General features: G+C 50.2%; 1 protein-coding gene across 1 annotated transcript in view; it reads left to right on the top strand.

Moving 5' to 3' along the window:
* Positions 1–19,453, top strand: part of LOC137629305 (fanconi-associated nuclease 1-like) — a 72,467-nt gene that overhangs the window by 32,363 nt on the left and 20,651 nt on the right. Inside the window, exon 3 of the mRNA XM_068360563.1 lies at positions 5,187–5,306. Coding sequence (XP_068216664.1) covers positions 5,187–5,306 — 120 coding nt within the window. The remainder of the gene's footprint in view (positions 1–5,186; positions 5,307–19,453) is intronic.

Raw genomic sequence — 19,453 nt, forward strand, 5'->3', positions numbered from 1 at the left:
TGAACAAGTTTGTTCTTCAAACTCTGTTCAGGACGGAGACGGCAGACACGGTCATTCAAGCAGTAAGACCGTTGGACTTCATGTGCACATTGGATCTCCAGAATGCATACTTCCAGATCCCAATCCATCCGTCTTCAAGGAAATACAGTACAGCGCGCGCGCCGGGAGGAACAGGTTCCAAAGAAGGGTTCAAGATTCCGAAGATTCCATCTTCAAAGGCGGACCCACGGCAACCATTGGTTGAGACTCCTCACAGGGACTCATTGATCCCTTTTTGTACAGGTCATCAGGCCTACATTACCATCTTCGTCTTCGGAGACCTCACAACGTACGACGGCTCCAGCAGATCTCCGGCAAAGAACCTTGGCTGCTTCACCCTTGAAGAGAAAAAGAGGAGTCTCAGACACAGTAAAATCCCCCAGAAGGAAACTGAATCCTGTTAGGCCTTCGAGGCCTGTCTCTCCTGACTCGTCCTCCTGACACTCTTCTGCCTCACCTCTGCCGAGGAAGTCTCGAGAGGTTCAAATTTCTTCCATTCCACCTTTGGAGGAAAATTCTCCTCGCACAGGGAGTTCTCTACCACCAGCGGAAGTCAGGAAGGCAAACTCCATCCGGTCTTCGATGCTGGAGTCCTATCTCCTTCCTCGGAAGGAATCAAAGGACTCCAAGACTCTTCCAAAGTTCTCTTCAAAAACCTCCAGGCCTTCAGGAACTACCAGTCACTCTAGGAATGTTCACGACCCACTTCGATAGGAGTTCTCTGGGGTGGAATAAGGAGACTTCACTGCCAGTCCTACTTCAGAGGGGGAACAGAAAGAGTCAGAACATGCCTTCTGGCAAGTCCTAACTCTCATCAGGGTATTCAACGGGTTTACCGACCCAGAGATACCCCCATTAGAGGGAAAGACTGTGTCTTTGGCACTCAGAAACCCTCTAAGACCATTGCAGCCTTGCTCTGATCTCACGAGCTAATGAGTGCCTGGACAAAGAATGCCCAACAGCTCTCCGAGCTCTCCTCCTCTCAACATTCCGGCTCTACCGCCAAGCTTCTTCCACCTCCTCACGTCCAGCAGAGGAGGTATTTTGTTTTGGGCGAGCCTCGTCCAGCTCTCACTCCACCACTCTCTGGAAGAGCTCACCAAGGGAGTCTCTTTTGAGAGGCTCTCCAACCGTCAGGTCACCTTCTCAGCAGCTGAGATTCTCAACTAGGAAAAGGTCAGAAAGTATGCCTTGCAGGCTACTTTGTGGCTTGATCTTTAGTTGGTGACCCTGGGACTCCTAGTGTGAACCGAGGATTTCTCCAAGGAACGCACTAGGAAAGCTATGGAAACTTTCCTTCTCTCAGGTGCTCGCACCATCGAGTTTCTCGCCCATCAAGTCTCAAACTGAAGGGCGAACACCATTCTGAAACGTCGAGATGCTGTCTCTGAGAGATTCCATCAGCAGGTCCCGAATGCTGAGATCGCTAGGTCAGGAACTCCTCTCTAGAGGGATCTTCTCTTTTTGAGCCAAAGGACGTAGTACATGCTGCTGAGAGATGGAGGAAGTCCGACCAAAACTCCCTTTTCCATAGGGCTGGAAATCCAAACCCTATAAACCACAAGCTTCTCAGCAGTTCCATCCAGCTAAGACCTTGAAGAACAAGACAGCAGCGAAGACAGTGTGTCTAAGAAGCCCTTTCTGACCAAAGACAGGAAAGGCACTAAGTCCTCCAGGGGAGGAAAATTTCCTAGTGGGAGCGGCTGAGGCTGCAAATGCTAGGAAAGGCATTCCCCCCGCTTGTCCACCAGTGGGGGGATGCCTACAAAGTTGCTGGGACAGGTGGAAGCAACTCAGGGCCGAACCCTGAACAATCTCCATGATTCGTTCAGGGTATCGCGTCTCATTCACAACACCGCTCCCTCCCCTGAACACGAATCCACTGTCAATAGACTCCTTTATCTAATGACAGTGGATTCGTGATGGGATCAGCAAAGGGGCTAGCCCTCTGGGTAGAAGTCCAGACCCTGTTGAAGAAGGGTGCTCTCCAGGAGGTCCTCGACGAGTCCCCAGGCTTCTTCAGTCGACTCTTTCTTGTGAAAAAGGCGTCTGGAGGCTGGAGACCCGTCATCGACCTCTCAGCTCTGAACAAGTTTGTCAAGCAAACTCCGTTCAGCATGTAGATGGCAGACACAGTCAGACAAGCGGTAAGACCACGTGACTTCATGTTGCACACTGGGCCTAAAGAACCTTTACTTCCAGATCCCCATCCATATGTCTTCAAGGAAGTACTTAAGATTCAGCCTAGACAACAGGCAATACCAGTTCAAGGTGCTGTGCTTTGGTCTTTCCACAGCACCTCGAGTCTTTACCAAAGTGTTCGCCCTAGTGTCATCTTGGGCACACAGGATTGGCACCTGTCTCCTCCGCTTACTGGACGACTGGCTAATCCTAGCGGACTCGGTATCAACCCTTCTTAACACCGAGACAAACTTTTGAGGTTTTGCCAAGATCTGGGGATCATGGTAAACCTCAAGAAGTCCTCCCTGCTTCCTATGAAGAGACTAGTATACCTAGGCATGATATTAGACACCAATCTCCATAAAGCCTTCTCATTAGACGACAGAATAATGAAACTGAGAAAGGTCGCAAGACCCTTTCTCAGATGAGAACTTCCAGCCCAGACGTGGCTACGTCTTCTTGGGCACCTTTTATCTCTGGCCTGTCTAGTTCCCAACGGTCGCCTCAGAATTCGATCTCTCCAGTGGCGACTCAAGTCCTGGTGAAATCAGGCTTTCCACTCCTCGGACATCCTGATCCCCATGAGATCAGTGGAACAGACGGACCTCAAATGGTGGGTGTCAGACGAGAATCTGAGAAAGGTAGTGGATCTTCTCGTCCTCCCCCCAGATTTGATGCTGTTCTCAGATGCTTCAAAAAAAAAAAAAAAAAAAAAGGGGGGGGGGGCGCCACGTGCTGCACCACACGACCACAGGCCTCTGGTCAGAGTCAGAGGAGTACCTCCACATAAATCTCTTAAGAGATGAAGGCCATCTTTCTGGCCCTTCAACGGTTCCACTAGTTCCTGGCGAGCCACTCGGTGGTGGTGATGAGCGACAACACCACAGTAGTTGCTTACATCAATAAACAAGGAGGTACCTTTTCGCAGCTCCTATCCCATCTAACAGTTGAGATACTGAGATGGGTCAAGATTCACTCGATGCCACTATCGCCACGCTTCATTCCAGGCAAAAGAAATGTACTTACCGACAATCTGAGCAGAGCATTGCGGTAGTGAGTGCCGAATGATCTTTGGATCATCTAGTTGACAACAAAGTCCTGACTTTGTTGGGTTCTCTGACTGTAGATCTCTTTGCAACAGCCCTGAACTTCAGGCTCCCATTGTACTGCTCCCCAGTTCCAGACCCCAAGGCTCTGTGGCAAGATGCATTCCAACAACGGTGGGACAACATCGATGAGGAGGGTACTCAACAAGGCCAGAACATCAGTCAACCTCTCAATGACTCACATAGCTCCGCTATGGCATCATGCAGAATGGTTTCTGGACCTTCTGCAACTCCTGACGGAGTCTCCAACAGAACTCCCTCCACGACACGATCTACTCAAACAACCACATGCCAACATTTTCCACAAAGCCGTAGCTTCGCTACAACTTAACAATTAGAGACTATCCACCAACTCCTCTCTCAGAGGATTTTTGCAACAAGTTGCGAGCAGGATATCTGGATATCTGCAAAAATCATGAACTGCAGTCTACCAGGCAAAGTGGAAAGTCTTCTGTGGTTGGTGTTGTGGAAGGGGCATCTCTCCTCTCGATGCCACTAATTCAGGAATAGTGGAGTTTCTCGTGTATTTGCATGAGGAAATACGCCTTTCAGTCTCGGCGGGTAAAGTCTATTGCTCAGCCTTAAGCCTGCCCTTAGACTCAACAGAATGGACATTTCCTCATCGCTAGAACTTTCCTTACTCATACGGAGTTCGAACTTAACTGTCCTCAGTCAGAAGTGAGACCTCCCCCATGGAACGTGGTTGGAGTTCTCAGGTCTCTAAGGAGACCTCCCTATGAACCATTATGCCAGGCAACAGATCGCCACCTCACTTGGAAGACGGTGTTCCTACTAGCTTTGGCTTTGGCCAGTCGAGTCAGTGAACTTCATGGTCTCTCATACAACATCGCCCATTCAAGGGAATGGGAAGAGGTAAGGTTCGGCTTTGTCCTTGAGTTTTTAGCCAAGACTCAGAATCTGGGAGTGGTGGATCCCCATTTTGACTCCTTCCAGATTTCGAGTCTCCGCTCTAACTGTTGACCCTGATCATCTCTTACTCTGCCCAGTGAGGAGGTTGATGCTGTACCTCAAGAGAAGAGCCGCAGCCCGACCCAATGTGCCTGCACTTTTTGTCAGGACAGGGAAGAACAAGAGGATGGTCACTAAAAACACCATCTCTGCCTGGATTTGTAAGGTCGTAGACCATACCCTGAATCCGGACCCTCCTCCATGTCGCTCCAGAGCTCACGATGTCGGGCGTAGCTACGTCTCTGGCATTCAAGAAAAACTTCTCGGTGCCGTAGGTTCTATATGCTGGGGTGTGGAAATGTTAGAATACGTTCACAGCCTGTTGCCTGCAAGACGTGACCCACAGGAAGCTCGATATGTTCTCTGTCGGCCCTGTGGTGGCTGCACAACGGCTGGTATAATACCTCAAGCTCCTTTTTGTACAAGTAGCAAAAGGTTGAGGGCACTATTACCCAGTTTTAGTCTGCATGAATGAAAAGGTTTGATGGGCTGCTCTTATTCTTTTCTTCATCCTCCCATCTCTTGGAGAAAGCAGCAGCCCTATCCCCCTTGAAGTCCTACCTCCAAGCAAAGTGAGCTAATCGCAGGTGTGTGAGCGTGAGCCATAGGAAGCTCCCCCCATTACCCCCCGCTAACTGGTGGAATGGGTAGTCAACCCTCTCTAAGATTTTAAAGGCTCGTCCTTTCAGCTTTGCCATAAGTAGTAACCCCTAGCAAATAGCTAAAGGTTTTTATTGTTAGGAAAAATACAAATTATTTATGAATTTGTCATATTCAAGCATTTTAGAGCATTTTCTCATTTCTCTTAAGTGATATGAAGTATAATGATGTATCCTCACCAAAGAATTCAAGTAATTTCAAGGATTAACATGTGTTTTTAATTATCCACAGGGATTGGTGTTAAGCTTAAAATTACCAGTCGTGGCATCTATCTGTAGACGACTAGCTCTAGATCACAGGTTCACTCGGAGTGGATTTCCTGATCTTATTGTTTGGAATCCTGATGAGAAGGTTTGTATTTATGTCCTCTATTATAATACAGTACTGTACTTAGTATCTTTAGGATGGTAAACAAATTTTTTTTAATTTTAACCTAGAGCTTGTTCCATATTATACATTCATTCTGTCTATTTCTTTATTCCTCCTAAAGGTTAACTGTAATAGCAGGTTGTTTCTACAAGTAATAAAAACTGTTAACCTTTATTAGGAGTATGATTTAAATTTTTAACAAGGCAAACAATGGTTAACCGTCAGGTGGGAGGCATGACCCTCCCACTTGACAGGTAGAGAAAACCTCACTTTGAATTCAGCCGCAATTCTGTACATTTCTAATCTATTTATTGTTCCGTAACCGAAATACAAACCACGCTATTTACAAAGGGTATTACTTTTAGCGCAGCTGAAATGACGAGCCAATAGTTTTTAACGAGGGTTAATTACCCCCGCGCTAGTTAGCGGGGGGTGGGGAAGGGTAGCTTGCTACCCCTCCCCCCTCCACACACCGGTGACTTGCTTCACTTCACTTTTGGCTCGGCGGTGATCAGACGTGTCTGCTCATCGCCTTCGTGACAGCCTTTAATTTTCTGCTTTTTCTTTTCAGCGTGTGTGATTGGTTGGAAGTTGACCTTCAGTTATTTTCTTTACGATGCGTACATGCCCTGGAGTTGCCGGCCGTCCTTGTGGGACTTTCATGTCGGATGTTATTACGGATCCACACACCCTCTGCCCTCAATGTCGGGGCCGACGGTGCGACCAGGATAACATATGCCGTGAGTGCAGGGAGTGGTCTGCCTCCCAGTGGGAGAGGTTTGGCCGTCGGCGTAAGAAGAAGTCCAAGAGAAACCGTTCTCCTCCGGGGTTAGCCTTGAAGGAGGAAGGTTCTCGGGACTCTTCTTCCGCCGCCCAAACCTCCTCCGAAGCTCCCCCTCGTCCGCCTCCTAAGGAGAGTCGTCCGAGTGGGAGCGCAGGCCCTTGTTCTGTTTCCCTACCTTCGGTGGGGGGAGAGGGCGTCGCCTCCCATAGCGAGGCGGTTCCCCCTCCTCCTCCGGGGGAGGTTATTGATAATAATGCCTTATCCAGTGATGATCTTTTACAGATTTGGTTGTCCCTGGGGCTTAAGGGCTTGCCCTCCAGGGTCGCTCTTATTGACCTTGTCTCGTTGGGGGCCGCTGTTAAACAGTCGCCGGTGGTAGCGGAGGTAGACCCTCTGTCTATTGTCAACGTCGTGGTGACAGAGGCCTCCGACGTGGCTGGGCCTTCCGCCGCAGGTGCTGTTGCTGGTGATGGTGCTCAAGGCTCTCCTCCTTCCGTGCATCCTTCGAAGGGGGAAGTGAGTCCTTCGGTCTCGACTGCTGCCCAGCTTCCTTCTGAGGGAAGTGTTTTGACGGAGACTCCCCTTCGGAGGACCGATGGTCCCGACGATCTCCCCCGAGGTCGCCTCCGCCGTAAGGCTCACCGCCCTCTACGCCACAAGGGCCTCCCTTCCCCTTACAGGGGGACTAAGAGGCGCCTTTTTGGGTCTTCCTCCTCCGGGGGGGACTCTCCTTGTCAGCCTCAACCGACTGCTCCGCCCTCCTTGAACCTCTCTGCAGACTGCTCACCATCTCCTGCCGGATCTTCGCCTTCGGGAGAACTCGTCACTCGACGGGCAACGGTCCCTTCGGGGCTAAGGGATTCTTCCCTTACGCGAGCAGTGCTAACGCACAAGCGCTCTCCTGCTCGCCAGCGCTCACCTGTTCGCCAGCGATCTCCTGCTCGCCAGCGCTCTCCTGCTCGTCGACGATCTGCTCGCCAGCACTCTCCTGCTCGTCGGCTCTCTCCTGATGTTTGCCCCCCTCGCCAGCGCTCTCCTGCTCGTCAGCTCTCTTCCGAGCGTCAGCGCTCATTTGAGGACCATCGCCCTGCGGTCTCTGACCACCCTATAGTTCCTGCTGAGCTCCCTGCTCACCATCTGCCTGGTCCTGTGGCTACGCAACATCGTGCTGCGCGTGTCTCAGAAACACATGTTCGCCAACGCGCCAGCGATCTTCCCGTTCCTGCTCGTGAACGCGTCGCACCAGCTGTCCTCTCACAGGACACGCGTCGACCTTCTGCTCGCCAGCGATCACCTACACGCCAGCGATTACCTCCTCGCCAGCGTTTACCTGCTTGCCAGCGCGCACAGGCGATCTTAGTATCGCCTATTCAACAGCGACAACGAACGCACCGACGTTCGCCAACGCTCCTGAAGGAACATGGTTCGCCAGATTCTAGCTCGCCATTGCGCGATCGCCCGCCTGCACATGCCGCCCGCCATCGCTCGCCATTGCACGATCGCCCTCCTGCGCATGCTGCTCGCCATCGCATGACCCTGCACGATTGCCCGCTTACGCATGCTGCTCCTCATCGCACAACCCTGAACGATCGCCCTCCTGCGGATGCTGATCACCATCGCACCCCATCACGCGATCATTCACCTGCGCATGCTGCTCGCCATCGCACAACCCTGAACGATCGCCCGCTTACGCATGCTGCTCCTCATCGCACAACCCTGAACGATCGCCCTCCTGCGGATGCTGATCACCATCGCACCCTATCACGCGATCATTCACCTGCGCATGCTGCTGGCCATCGCTTACAATTACGCGGTCATTCACCTGCGCATGCTGCTCACCATCGCACACCAGTGCGTCGACATCGCCAGCGATCTTCCTCACCTACGCGGCAGCACGATCCCTCGCCGTCGCGCCAACGCTTCCGTTCGTCGCCTCGGACACGTGTTCATTCACCTGCCCACCCTCGCGCCCACTCGCCTGCGCGCCCGCGCGACCGCTCGCCTGTGCTCCCGCGCGATCATCCACCTGCGCGCCCGCGCGATCGCTCGCCCCGCACTCCCGCGCGACCATTCGCCTTCGCGCGACCATTCGCCCTCGCGCAACCATCGTTCGCGGCGAATTCCACAGCCGGTGGTAGCAGCAGGGACGCGTGCTCCTAGACGGCACTCGGGTTCACCTCCATCCAAGCACAGGTTGGTAGTGCAGGATGAAGACAGGTCAGTACAGCATTCTTCCCCACCTTCTTTTCAGGCAGGTACCGTCGTGTCCACTCCAAAGGATCGCCCGATCCCTTTCTCTTTAGCGAGGATTTCGGACTCTGTGTCCTTTGGAGCAGCAGACTTGGTTTGGTCCGCTGGCACGGGCGTTAGTGAGGGTTATGAAACCAGCACTCGCCGGCCAGGGTGACAAACCAGTGGCTGTCTCTCCTACGCTGAAGAGAAAGAGAGGAGTGGACTTCGTGGTGACTTCCCCTAGGGCGAAGTTGGTTCCCAAGAGGTCAGTCTCGAAGGTCCCATCTCCTGCACGAGTACTCTCTCCTTCTCCCGTGGACGAGGCCTTTCCGTCCTCAGGTGAGTCCAGTGGGGCGGTAGTCTTCCCCTCGGCACCAGGGGGAAGACTTCGCTTCAAGCAGGAGAATCGTCTCGTGAGGAAGGGGCCCCTCGAACCTCGTTGTTGGGATCCTGTATCCCTCCCAGGAGGGAACCCAAGGATTCCAAGACCGTCCCTAAATCCTCTGCAAGGATTCGTCAGGAACCCACGACTACCCAGGGGAATGTCCACGTATCACCCCAGGAAGAGATTCCTGGGGCAGGAGACTTAGCTGCCAGCCCGCAGGGAGGAGAACAGCAAGAGTCCGAACATGCCTTCTGGCAGGTCCTAAGTCTGATAAGGACACTTAGCAGACTTACGGATCCAGTCATCGCCCCCCGTGAAGGCAAAGACACGATTCTGGATGAAGTGTTTGACGTTCGGAAGGTCCCTAAGACCAGTGCAGCTCTGCCCTGGTCTCGGGGGCTGAAGAGTGCCAGAGCTAGGGCCAACGCTCAGCTCGCACTTCTTGCCTCCTCCAGTCGTTCCACTGCCGGGAACAAGCTTATCCCTCCTCCTCGCCTTCAGCAGAAGAGGTATTTCGAGATCCTGGGTGAGCACAACCTCGCTCTTCCTCTCCATCACTCTGTGGAGGAGCTGGCGAAGGGAGTCCCCCTGGAGAAACTCTCTGCCCGGCAGGTGTCGTTCTCGGCGGCGGAGATCCTTAACCACGAGAAGGTCGCTAAGTGTGCCATGCAGGCCACTTCGTGGCTGGACTTCTGGCTAGGATCTCTGGGCATCCTATTGCGATCGGAGGACTTGTCCAAGGAGACCAATAGGAAGGCCCTAGAGACCTTCTTGCTCTCAGGCACCCGCTCCATCGAGTTTTTGGCGCACCAGGTTACCACCCTGTGGGCCAACTCGGTGTTGAAGCGTCGCGATGCTGTGTCCGAGAGATTCCATTCGAAGGTCCCCGCCGTGGATGTGTGTAGGCTCCGACATGCTTCCCTTCTGGGGGAGAGCCTGTTTGAGCCTCAAGACTTGGAGCGAACGGCTGAGAGGTGGAGGAAATCTAGCACGGACTCCCTCCTCCACAGGGCCCTTACAACTCGGCCCTATAAGCCTCCAGCCCCGCCACAACAGCAGCAACAGCCTCGTAAGGCTCCCAAACAGGCACCGGCAGCTAAGAAAGTGGTGTCTAAGCCCCAGCCCTTTCCAGCCAAGGTCAAGAGGGCCAGTAAGTCCTCCAGGGTAGGCAAGACTCCTAGTGGTGGCGGCCGCGGCTGCAAGCCCTAGGGGTGGCAGTCCCCCTGCGTGTCCACCTGTGGGGGGATGCCTTCAGCGTTGCGTCCGCAGGTGGCAGCAACACGGGGCCGATGCTTGGACGGTCTCAGTGATCGGCCAAGGTTATTGCATCCCGTTCACGTCATCTCAACCTCCCCTGACAGCGAATCCAGTGTTGTTGAGCTCCTATGCCACGGGATCGGCAAAGGGGCTGGCCCTTCAGGCCGAAGTCGAGACCATGTTCGAGAAGGGTGCTCTCCAGGAGGTCGTGGATGGCTCCCCAGGCTTCTTCAGTCGACTCTTTCTTGTAAAGAAGGCTACTGGAGGCTGGAGACCCGTCATCGATCTCTCAGCTCTGAACAGGTTTGTCAAACAAACCCGGTTCAGCATGGAGACAGCAGACACGGTCAGACTTGCGGTGAGACCACAAGACTTCATGTGTACACTGGATCTAAAGGACGCGTACTTCCAGATCCCAATCCATCCGTCTTCCAGGAAGTACCTGAGATTCTGCCTAGACAACAAGATCTACCAGTTCAAGGTGCTGTGTTTCGGTCTCTCCACAGCTCCTCAGGTGTTCACCAGAGTGTTCACCCTGATTTCATCTTGGGCGCACAGGAACGTCATTCGTCTCCTTCGTTACCTAGACGATTGGCTGATCCTAGCAGACTCGGAGTCGACCCTTCTTCGGCACCGAGACAGGCTTCTGGATCTTTGCCAGGATCTGGGGATCGTGGTAAACCTCGAGAAGTCCTCTCTGCAGCCGTCCCAACGACTGGTTTATCTAGGCATGCTAATAGACACCAATCTCCACAAAGCCTTTCCATCAGACGACCGGATAGCAAGGCTGAGGAGGGTGGCGGAGCCTTTCCTCAGGCGAAAAGAACTCCCCGCCCAATCGTGGTTGCGTCTCTTAGGCCACCTATCCTCCCTGGCCCGTCTGGTTCCAAACAGCCGCCTCAGGATGAGATCCCTTCAATGGCGGAAGGGAGTGAGTCTTCTCGTCCTCCCCCCGGAATTGACTCTGTTTTCGGACGCGTCAAAAGAAGGGTGGGGGGCGCACGTTCTGAACCAGAGGGCCTCAGGCCTTTGGTCAGAATCAGAAAAATGCCTACACATCAACCTGCTAGAATTGAAGGCCATCTTTCTGGCTCTTCAGCAGTTCCAACGGTCCCTGGCGGGTCACTCCGTGGTGGTGATGAGCGACAACACCACGGTAGTGGCTTATATCAACAAGCAGGGAGGCACTTTTTTGCAACAGCTATCCCATCTTGCAGTAGAGACTCTGAGGTGGACCGAAACCCACTCGATAACACTATCAGCTCGCTTCATTCCTGGCAAGAGGAATGTGCTCGCCGACAGTCTGAGCAGGGCTTCGCAGATAGTGAGTACCGAGTGGTCTTTGGATCCTCAGATAGCCAACAAAGTCCTGACTTTGTGGGGTTCCCCGACGGTGGACATGTTCGCGACAGCCTTGAACTTCAAGCTGCCCTTGTACTGCTCACCAGTCCCGGACCCCAAGGCACTCTGGCAAGATGCTTTCCAGCAACGGTGGGACAACATCGATGTGTACGCCTTCCCACCATTCTGTCTGATGAGAAGGGTGCTCAACAGGACCAGACTATCGGTCAACTGTTCCATGACTCTAGTAGCTCCGCTATGGCATCACGCGGAATGGTTTCTGGACCTTCTGCAACTCCTGACGGAACTCCCAAGGGAGCTTCCTCCACAACACGAGCTTCTCAGACAACCCCACTCCGGTGTCCCTCACAGGGCCGTAGCCTCGCGTCGGCTTCACGCCTGGAGACTATCCAGCGTCTCCTCGCGGAGAGAGGCTTCTCGCAACAGGTTGCGGAGAGAATGTCTCGGCACCTGCGAAGGTCCTCTGAGGGAGTCTACCAAGCGAAGTGGAGAGTCTTTTGTGGTTGGTGTCGTGGAAGGGGTATCTCTCCACTCGATGCCACTATTCCAGCAATAGCGGACTTCCTTGTGTATCTGCGAGAAGAAATGCGCCTTTCTGTCTCGGCGGTGAAAGGCTATCGCTCAGCCTTAAGCTTGGCCTTCAGATTGAAGGGCGTGGATATTTCTTCGTCGCTAGAACTCTCTTTACTCATACGTAGCTATGAGCTTACCTGCCCCCAGTCGGAAGTGAGACCCCCTCCTTGGAACGTGGTTCGAGTCCTCAGGTCTCTCAAGAGACCTCCCTTCGAGCCATTACGCCAGGCCTCCGATCGCCACCTGTCTTGGAAGACGGCTTTCCTACTCGCCTTGGCCTCGGCTAAGCGAGTTAGTGAACTTCATGGTCTCTCGTACGACATCGCCCATTCAAGGGGATGGGGGGAGGTAACGTTCAGGTTCGTCCCTGAGTTTGTGGCCAAGACTCAGAATCCTGGAGTGCCGTATCCTCGGTTCGACTCTTTCAGGATCGCGAGTCTCCGTTCTGTAAGAAACGACCCAGACCAGCTGCTACTATGCCCAGTGAGGTGTCTGAGGTACTACTTGAAGAGAACGGCTGCAGTCCGTCCTCATGTGCGAGCTTTGTTTGTGAGCACAGGCAGGACAAGAGGAGGGTCACCAGGAACACCATCTCAGCTTGGATTCGAAGGGTTATCCACCATGCCCTGAATCCTGACCCTCCTCCGTCACGTCGCCCTCGGGCCCACGATGTCAGGGGTATTGCTACATCCCTGGCCTTCAAGAGAAACTTCTCTGTGACGCAGGTACTTCAAGCTGGGGTCTGGAAGCGTCAAACGACCTTCACAGCCCACTACCTGCAAGACGTGACCCACAGGAGCCTCGATACGTTCTCTATCGGCCCTGTGGTGGCTGCACAACAGCTGGTCTAACCTCAGGCTCCTTTTTGGACAAGTAGCAGTAGGTTGAGGGCGTTGTTACCCGGTCTTAGTCTGCGTGAATGAAAGAGTATGTCTGACCCTTACTTCTTTCTTCATTCTCCCCTCTCTTGGGGAAGCAGCATCCTGGTCCTCGCATAGCTGACCTCGACCTCTGCAGGTAACCCATGCTTCTTTGTGCTCCTAGTATTAAGCTTAATACTGTTGCGTCTCCCATACCCTGACGAGGTGGTATGGGGAACGTCCTATCCTAGAATTCCTATCTGAAGGTCTCAAGGTCAACTTCATAGGACGAGTCACACTCTCCTCCTCACACTGCTTATGTAGGCCACTCGTTCCTAGCGATGCTAGGAACCTGTGAGGTACAGGGGCTCCCTCTCTCTAGTGCTGCTCACTGAGGGATCGAGCCCCCGGGCAAGGCGAAGTCAGTAAGGCTGGGGACTTTCCACCCTTCCTAAGGGGTAAGTCACCCTTTGTAAATAGCGTGGTCTGTATTTCGGTTACGGAACAAATGACAAATTCGAAGATAATTTGTATTTTTCCTAACCATACAAACCTTAGCTATTTACACATATGTGCCCGCCATCCCTGACCCCCAAGTCAAGTCCTACCTCTAAGTGAAGTGAAGCAAGTCACCGGTGTGTGGAGGGGGGAGGGGTAGCAAGCTACCCTTCCCCACCCCCCGCTAACTAGCGCGGGGGTAATTAACCCTCGTTAAAAACTATTGGCTCGTCATTTCAGCTGCGCTAAAAGTAATACCCTTTGTAAATAGCTAAGGTTTGTATGGTTAGGAAAAATACAAATTATCTTCGAATTTGTCATATTAATCATGTTATTTTCTCTTTGTTTTGTTCCGTAACTGGAATACAAACTAACGCTATTTATATGGGTATTACTTCCGGCGAAGCTGAAAGGACGAGCCATTAGAATTTTAGCGACAGTCAACTACCCATCCCGCTAGTTGGGGGTTTGGTTAGGGGGGTTAGCCAGCTACCCCTCTCACTCACACACCTGTGACTCTACTTCACTTTATTTCTGGCTCAGAGGGAGAGTGGTTGTTGCCGCTTTTCCTCCTCACCTTTTATAGACGGCCATTAATCTTTGTCTTTTTACCTTATGTTTTTCTTCTACATATATGAAAACATTCTTAATGTTTTTATATACATGTTGTAGACTTTCTTTACAGTGAATGTGTTGTGTTGTAGCTTAGTACAGCAGGTTCTCAAGTACGTAGAACCTTTTCTACCCGATCCTTCCTCTGGGACGTTGGTCATCCTATAGGCGGATAGCCTTCCTTTAGACTTGGCTGCCGCCACATGGGAATCTTCATCATTTGGCTACTCCTCCGTTCAGCTGCTGTCGTCGCTTTCTCCTCTACATGGAATCTGCTGGGGGAAGGGAGTGCAGCCCTCTCAGAGCTCGACTTAGGTCTTGCTCTTTCTCAGGGTCATCGCCGCTCACTTTGAGTGGTCGGCCGGCAGTATAGTTCAACACTATTATCGTATTCTTGAGGAAGACTTCTGATGTCCCATCTTGATGCCACCCTTTCTGTGACGTCTTCGAATTTAAAGTCATCGTGCCAGTTTTATCTGAACTTCAGCCGACCTCCTCAAGCCTGAGGCCTCCGTACCAGTATTGTCTCAGCAGCTGTTGGAAACTATTCCTTAAGTATTTCTACCTCACTGACTGGTCCCCTTTTCTATTAATGTTTTGATTGATTTGATTTGTCAGTTAAAGTAACCGAATAAGTAACATTGATTTTCTTTGTAAGTTTTTGAATAAACATGTGGTTTTTTTGTGAGTCTTTTTATATTCATTTCCCATGTTTTATTTGGTTGTCATAAGATTTTAGTTTAGATATTGAAAGAACCTGTAACGATTTTAAGATCGTAATACTGTACAGTGGAACCTCGGTACTCAAACAACTCACAACTCGAACAACTCACAACTCGAACAAATCGGTATTTGACCAAAAACTTTGAGTTCAAAATGTCACAGAGTCAATTTGAGCCAGCCTGCCATCGAAGGAAGATTCGCGCGTTCCCTTGTGTTTTAGATTGTGCTAATCTAAATTTTTGTACTTTTTTTTTATGAACTGGGCATTCATAATGGGTCCAAAGAAAGCCAGAAGTGAGCAGAAAGAGAAGAAGACAGTGAGAATGACAATTGAACTAAAAAAGTAAATAATTGCCACATTTGAAAATAGCATCCCTGAGTTGATTGCCAAGACTCAAAATGTGAGTGTGCTGTACCCTAGGTGCAGCCCATTTCAGATAAAGAGTCTTCGTTCAGCAACCGAAGACCCATCAGCTGGGGTTTTTACCCAGTGAGGAGTCTGTGGTGTTACCTTAAAAGAACGACACCAGCTCGCCCCCGTTTCGGAAGGCTATTGAGGTTGCTCTCAATCTAGACCCTCCTCCATCCAAAGATACTGTTAGTGGGCATGTGGAAGCGTCAATCGACCTTCACGGCCCACTACAGTACCTGCAAAGACGTAACCCACAGGAACATGGAGACCTTTTCCATCGGTCCTATGGTGGTCACACAACAAATGGTCTAAACACCTCAGACTCCTGGATGGACAAGTAGCAGAGGGTTGAGGGCTGAGGTTACCCGTATTAGTCTGGGGTAAATGAGTAAGAATATCTGGTTCCTTTCTTCCTTTCACCTTCTCCCCTCTGGGGAAAACAGCTCCGCAAGCCTCAGCATAGCTGACCTCACCTCGCTGCAGGTAAGTCTCATTTCCCTTGTGCCTCCTAAGTATAGAATAATACTTGTTACGTCCCCAATACCTTTTTGAGGGAGGGTATTGGGTAAGTCTTAATAACAATAGGTTTTGTACTAGAGTTCCTATGTTAAAGACAAGCCTCACTGAGTTCCTATGTTAAAGACAAGCCTCACTGTTAGTTCCACTCACACACAAGCTTCTACAGGCTGCTGTCAGTGTAGTACCTCATATCGGCACTTGATTTTAGCGAGGGTAGGGTCCTGTCTACTATCGATCACAGATCGAAATAGAGAGGACCCCGGGTCATGACCAAGGCCAGTTGGTGAGGACTTCCTCCCTCCTAAGAGTAAGTCACCCCAAATAGCGGAGGGTTTGTATTTACGCTGGAACAAATAACGGATTTTGAGCAAAGTGAAAAATCTATTTTTGGGTGAGAGTGCCATTTCGTCCTGATGGAAGGGTTCCTTTAGGTAGCCTTCTAAGGGATATTTGCTACAGTGATACTCCCAGAGAAATAAACCGAAGGTCTCCAGGAGTCTAACTCCTAGCGCGAGTATCCAATAAAGGATATTGCATAATATCAGGGGACGTATTATAGATACGACACATAGCAATCTTCACCCCGAATAGATTAAACTTTTTGATGTAAGGGGGAAGAGTGGCAAAAGAAGGGGGTGCCATTCTAGGTACCTGGTGGACCTCCTTCCCTACTACTACCGCGATGCCATTCCTTTTCTTGTCGTTAAGCAGAAATGACCGCAGATAAAGTAATTTTGGGAGGGGTCAGCAAAAGGGTGGGTCCATCAGGACGACATGGCACTCACCCAAAATTAGATTTTTCGCTTTGCTAAAAATCCGTTTTTGGGGCTCAGGCCATGTCGTCCTGATGGAAGCATACTCGAGAATAGTTTTCCTTATCTGGTCTACTAGACCTGTATATGCAATTTAATAGATCTGTCATTTCCACTAAGCCTGGAGCTGGTTTAGTGCCCCAGGAGGGAAAATGTCGACATCGACAATAAGGATTCAAGGTTTGTATTTCTTTTGGAACAAAAGGGAAAACTTTGGAGCTTACCTTTTTTACTTACCATGAGAATGTAAGATTCGTTCTTTCAGAAATCGTTATTGTGATTTCAAGCTATAAGCCCTATACAGGGATTAAATAAAACTCTAGTATATTTTATTAGTCTATAACTGAGGAAGCAGTAATAAGACGCAAATACGTTTTATGTATTTTATTTTGCAACTAATTTATCAAATGTAGTTACAACAAAGTATGAATCTGATCCAGCATTACAACACATCAAAGTCCATATTTTCTCATTTAGAAAAAATATATAAATACATTATCAGAATAACGCCACTCAATGGAGATGTGAAGCTAATTCTCTCTGACATGTTCAGATGTTCGGAAATACATAAACACTGTGACACAAACGTTCACTTGCCACTGGTGTATTGGTCAGCTATGCCCCTATATAAAACAGTATGTTGATCATCGCTGTGATCTGCACTAGAGGTTAAGTATACCCATGCACCTGATGCACTGTAAAGTCCCAAAACAGTCCACTGTTCATCGCAGCACTAGACGACGGGTTTAATGACAATACCCGCCGCCACCACAAAGTGTTTTATTTCATGTACTTGCTTTGCATAGTGGTTGTAGAAGACCCTGGATGATCTCCACCCAGTGTATGCGCGGAGTCTTTCAAAGTCCACATGTTGAAAGAAGTTCAACGAAGAAGCAACTTTCCTCGGATCGTGACCTGCAGGTGTACTGTCAGTATCCGCTCTGCGAAGAAAGAAGGTGGGCTTCGCTCTCAGTTGTCTTAAAGATAGGTTTGATCCTGAGGTTTCGCTTCTGAAGACCTGTCCTCCCTTGAAGTCTGAAGTTCTTCGAAAATAGACCTTAAGAGACACTACTGGGCACAGAGAGGCATCTTCCTTCAGTGGGCAGATTTTCCAAGGACCCCATCTCTTAGTGGGTAGCTCGTTCTTGGCAAGAAAGGCAGGATCAGGATAAAAGGTTCAGTTCTCCTGAGTCTAGGAACTGAATATGGCCTTCGCTTCTGGATAAGGCTATTATTTCTCTAACTCTAGCCCCTGAGGCTATTGCAAACAGAAAAATGAATTTCTGTGTTAAATCCTTCAGAGTACAATCCTCATTGTTAAGGTTCGAAGCATAGTACAAGACTTTGTCCTAAGACCACGTGATGGGCTTTGGTGGGGTTGCTGGCTTGAGTCTAGCGCATGCTTTTGGGATCTTATTAAAGATTTCACTAGAGAGGTCCACCTCAAAAGCATACAGAAGTGGTCTAACCGGGGCCGATTTACACAAGGTAATTGTAGTAGAGGCCGGGCCTTGTTCGTGCACGTGTATGAAGAATGCAAGACAGAAATCTATCGATATCCCTGTCAATTTCCTTGTATTCATAAAGGACACCCATTTCTTTCATGACGATTCATATTGTCTCCTAGTCGAATTTGACTTGTACTCCTCGATGAAGTCAACTTTATCCTTCAAGATTCCAAACATTTTGTTCGCCGCTAGGGTGAGAAAATCATGAGATGTAGGTTGTTCGTTCTCGAGGATAAAGCGTAGACAGCCGACTTCTAGATCAGTTGAGATAGTTTCCGCTCTAGGACTATAGGGAACCAATTGCTTTTGGGCCACTTGGGGGCCACTACTGCTGGGGTCCCTCTGTGAAGGATCTTAGCTTGTCGAGGACTCTTAGCAGCAGATTGCTTGGTGGAAACAGGTAAATGCAACTCCACCTGTTCCAATCTAGGGCCATGGCGTCCATCGCCTCTGCTTGAGGGTCCATGTAAGGGGCTACGTAACGAGGTTGTTTCTTGTTGTCAACCGTTGCAAAGAGGTTAATCTGCAGTTCCGGGACTTTTTCCGAAATTAAGGAGAATGAGTCTGCGTCTCAGTAGAACTTCAAAAGTTCAAAGTTGGAGCAAATGCTTTTTTGTTGACCAGGCGGACATAGTCTTTTTATAGTTTATTTATGACATATTTGTTTTTGATGTTGTTGATAGTTTATTATATGACATTTCTGTTTTGACGTTGTTTCTTATTTTAGAATGATTTATTGTTAATTTGTTCTCTTCATTTATTTATTTCCTTATTTCCTTTCCTCACTGGGCTATTTTTCCCTATTGGAGCCCCTGGGCTTATAGCATCTTGCTTTTCCAACTAGGGTTATAGCTTGGATAGTAATAATAATAATAGGGACCATTCTGTCTCTATGGGGTTTCGCCTGGATAGAGCGTCTGCCGTCACATTGTGGAGCCCTTGTAAGTGAACTGCTGATAGGTGCCATCCCTTCCTCCTTGCCAGTGAAAAGATGGCTAACATCACATGGTTGATGTGGGGTGATCTCGAGCCTTGTCAATTTAGATACTTTGCTATCACCTCGTTGTCCAGGACCAATCTGATGTGGATTGATCTGCGAGTGGATTGTTTCTTCAACCTCAGGAAAACTGCCATAGCTTCCAAAATGTTGTTATGAAAGGTTTTGAACAAGTGCGACCAATTCCCTTGCCCTTCTTTGTTATGAGAATGGCCTCCCCATCCTTCCAGGGAGGCATCCGTGTGTATCACTACTGATGGTTGTGGTGGTTGCACGGGAATTGTCTGTACTGGGCTGTTGGCTGCTGACCACGGCCTCAACTGCGTGCGCAACAAGGTCGGGGTCAACCTTAGTTGATCTCTTCGAGCGTTTGATGCGTATTTCCTCCAGACTCCTGATGCATCTTTGAGACGTACTTTTAGCACCGGGTATGTCACTGCTGCGAACTGGAGAGAGAGCCCAATACTCTTTCCTGTTGGCGTCTTGAAATCCTCTTGTGACGGATTATTCTCCTGACAGATCCCGCTATTTCTCTCCTCTTCTTTAAGTCCCATTGGATTCCTAGCCACTGGAACTGTTGAGCTGGAGAGAGACG

Source organism: Palaemon carinicauda, chromosome 37 (assembly GCF_036898095.1).
Source record: "Palaemon carinicauda isolate YSFRI2023 chromosome 37, ASM3689809v2, whole genome shotgun sequence".
In the NCBI taxonomy this organism is placed as follows: domain Eukaryota; kingdom Metazoa; phylum Arthropoda; class Malacostraca; order Decapoda; family Palaemonidae; genus Palaemon; species Palaemon carinicauda.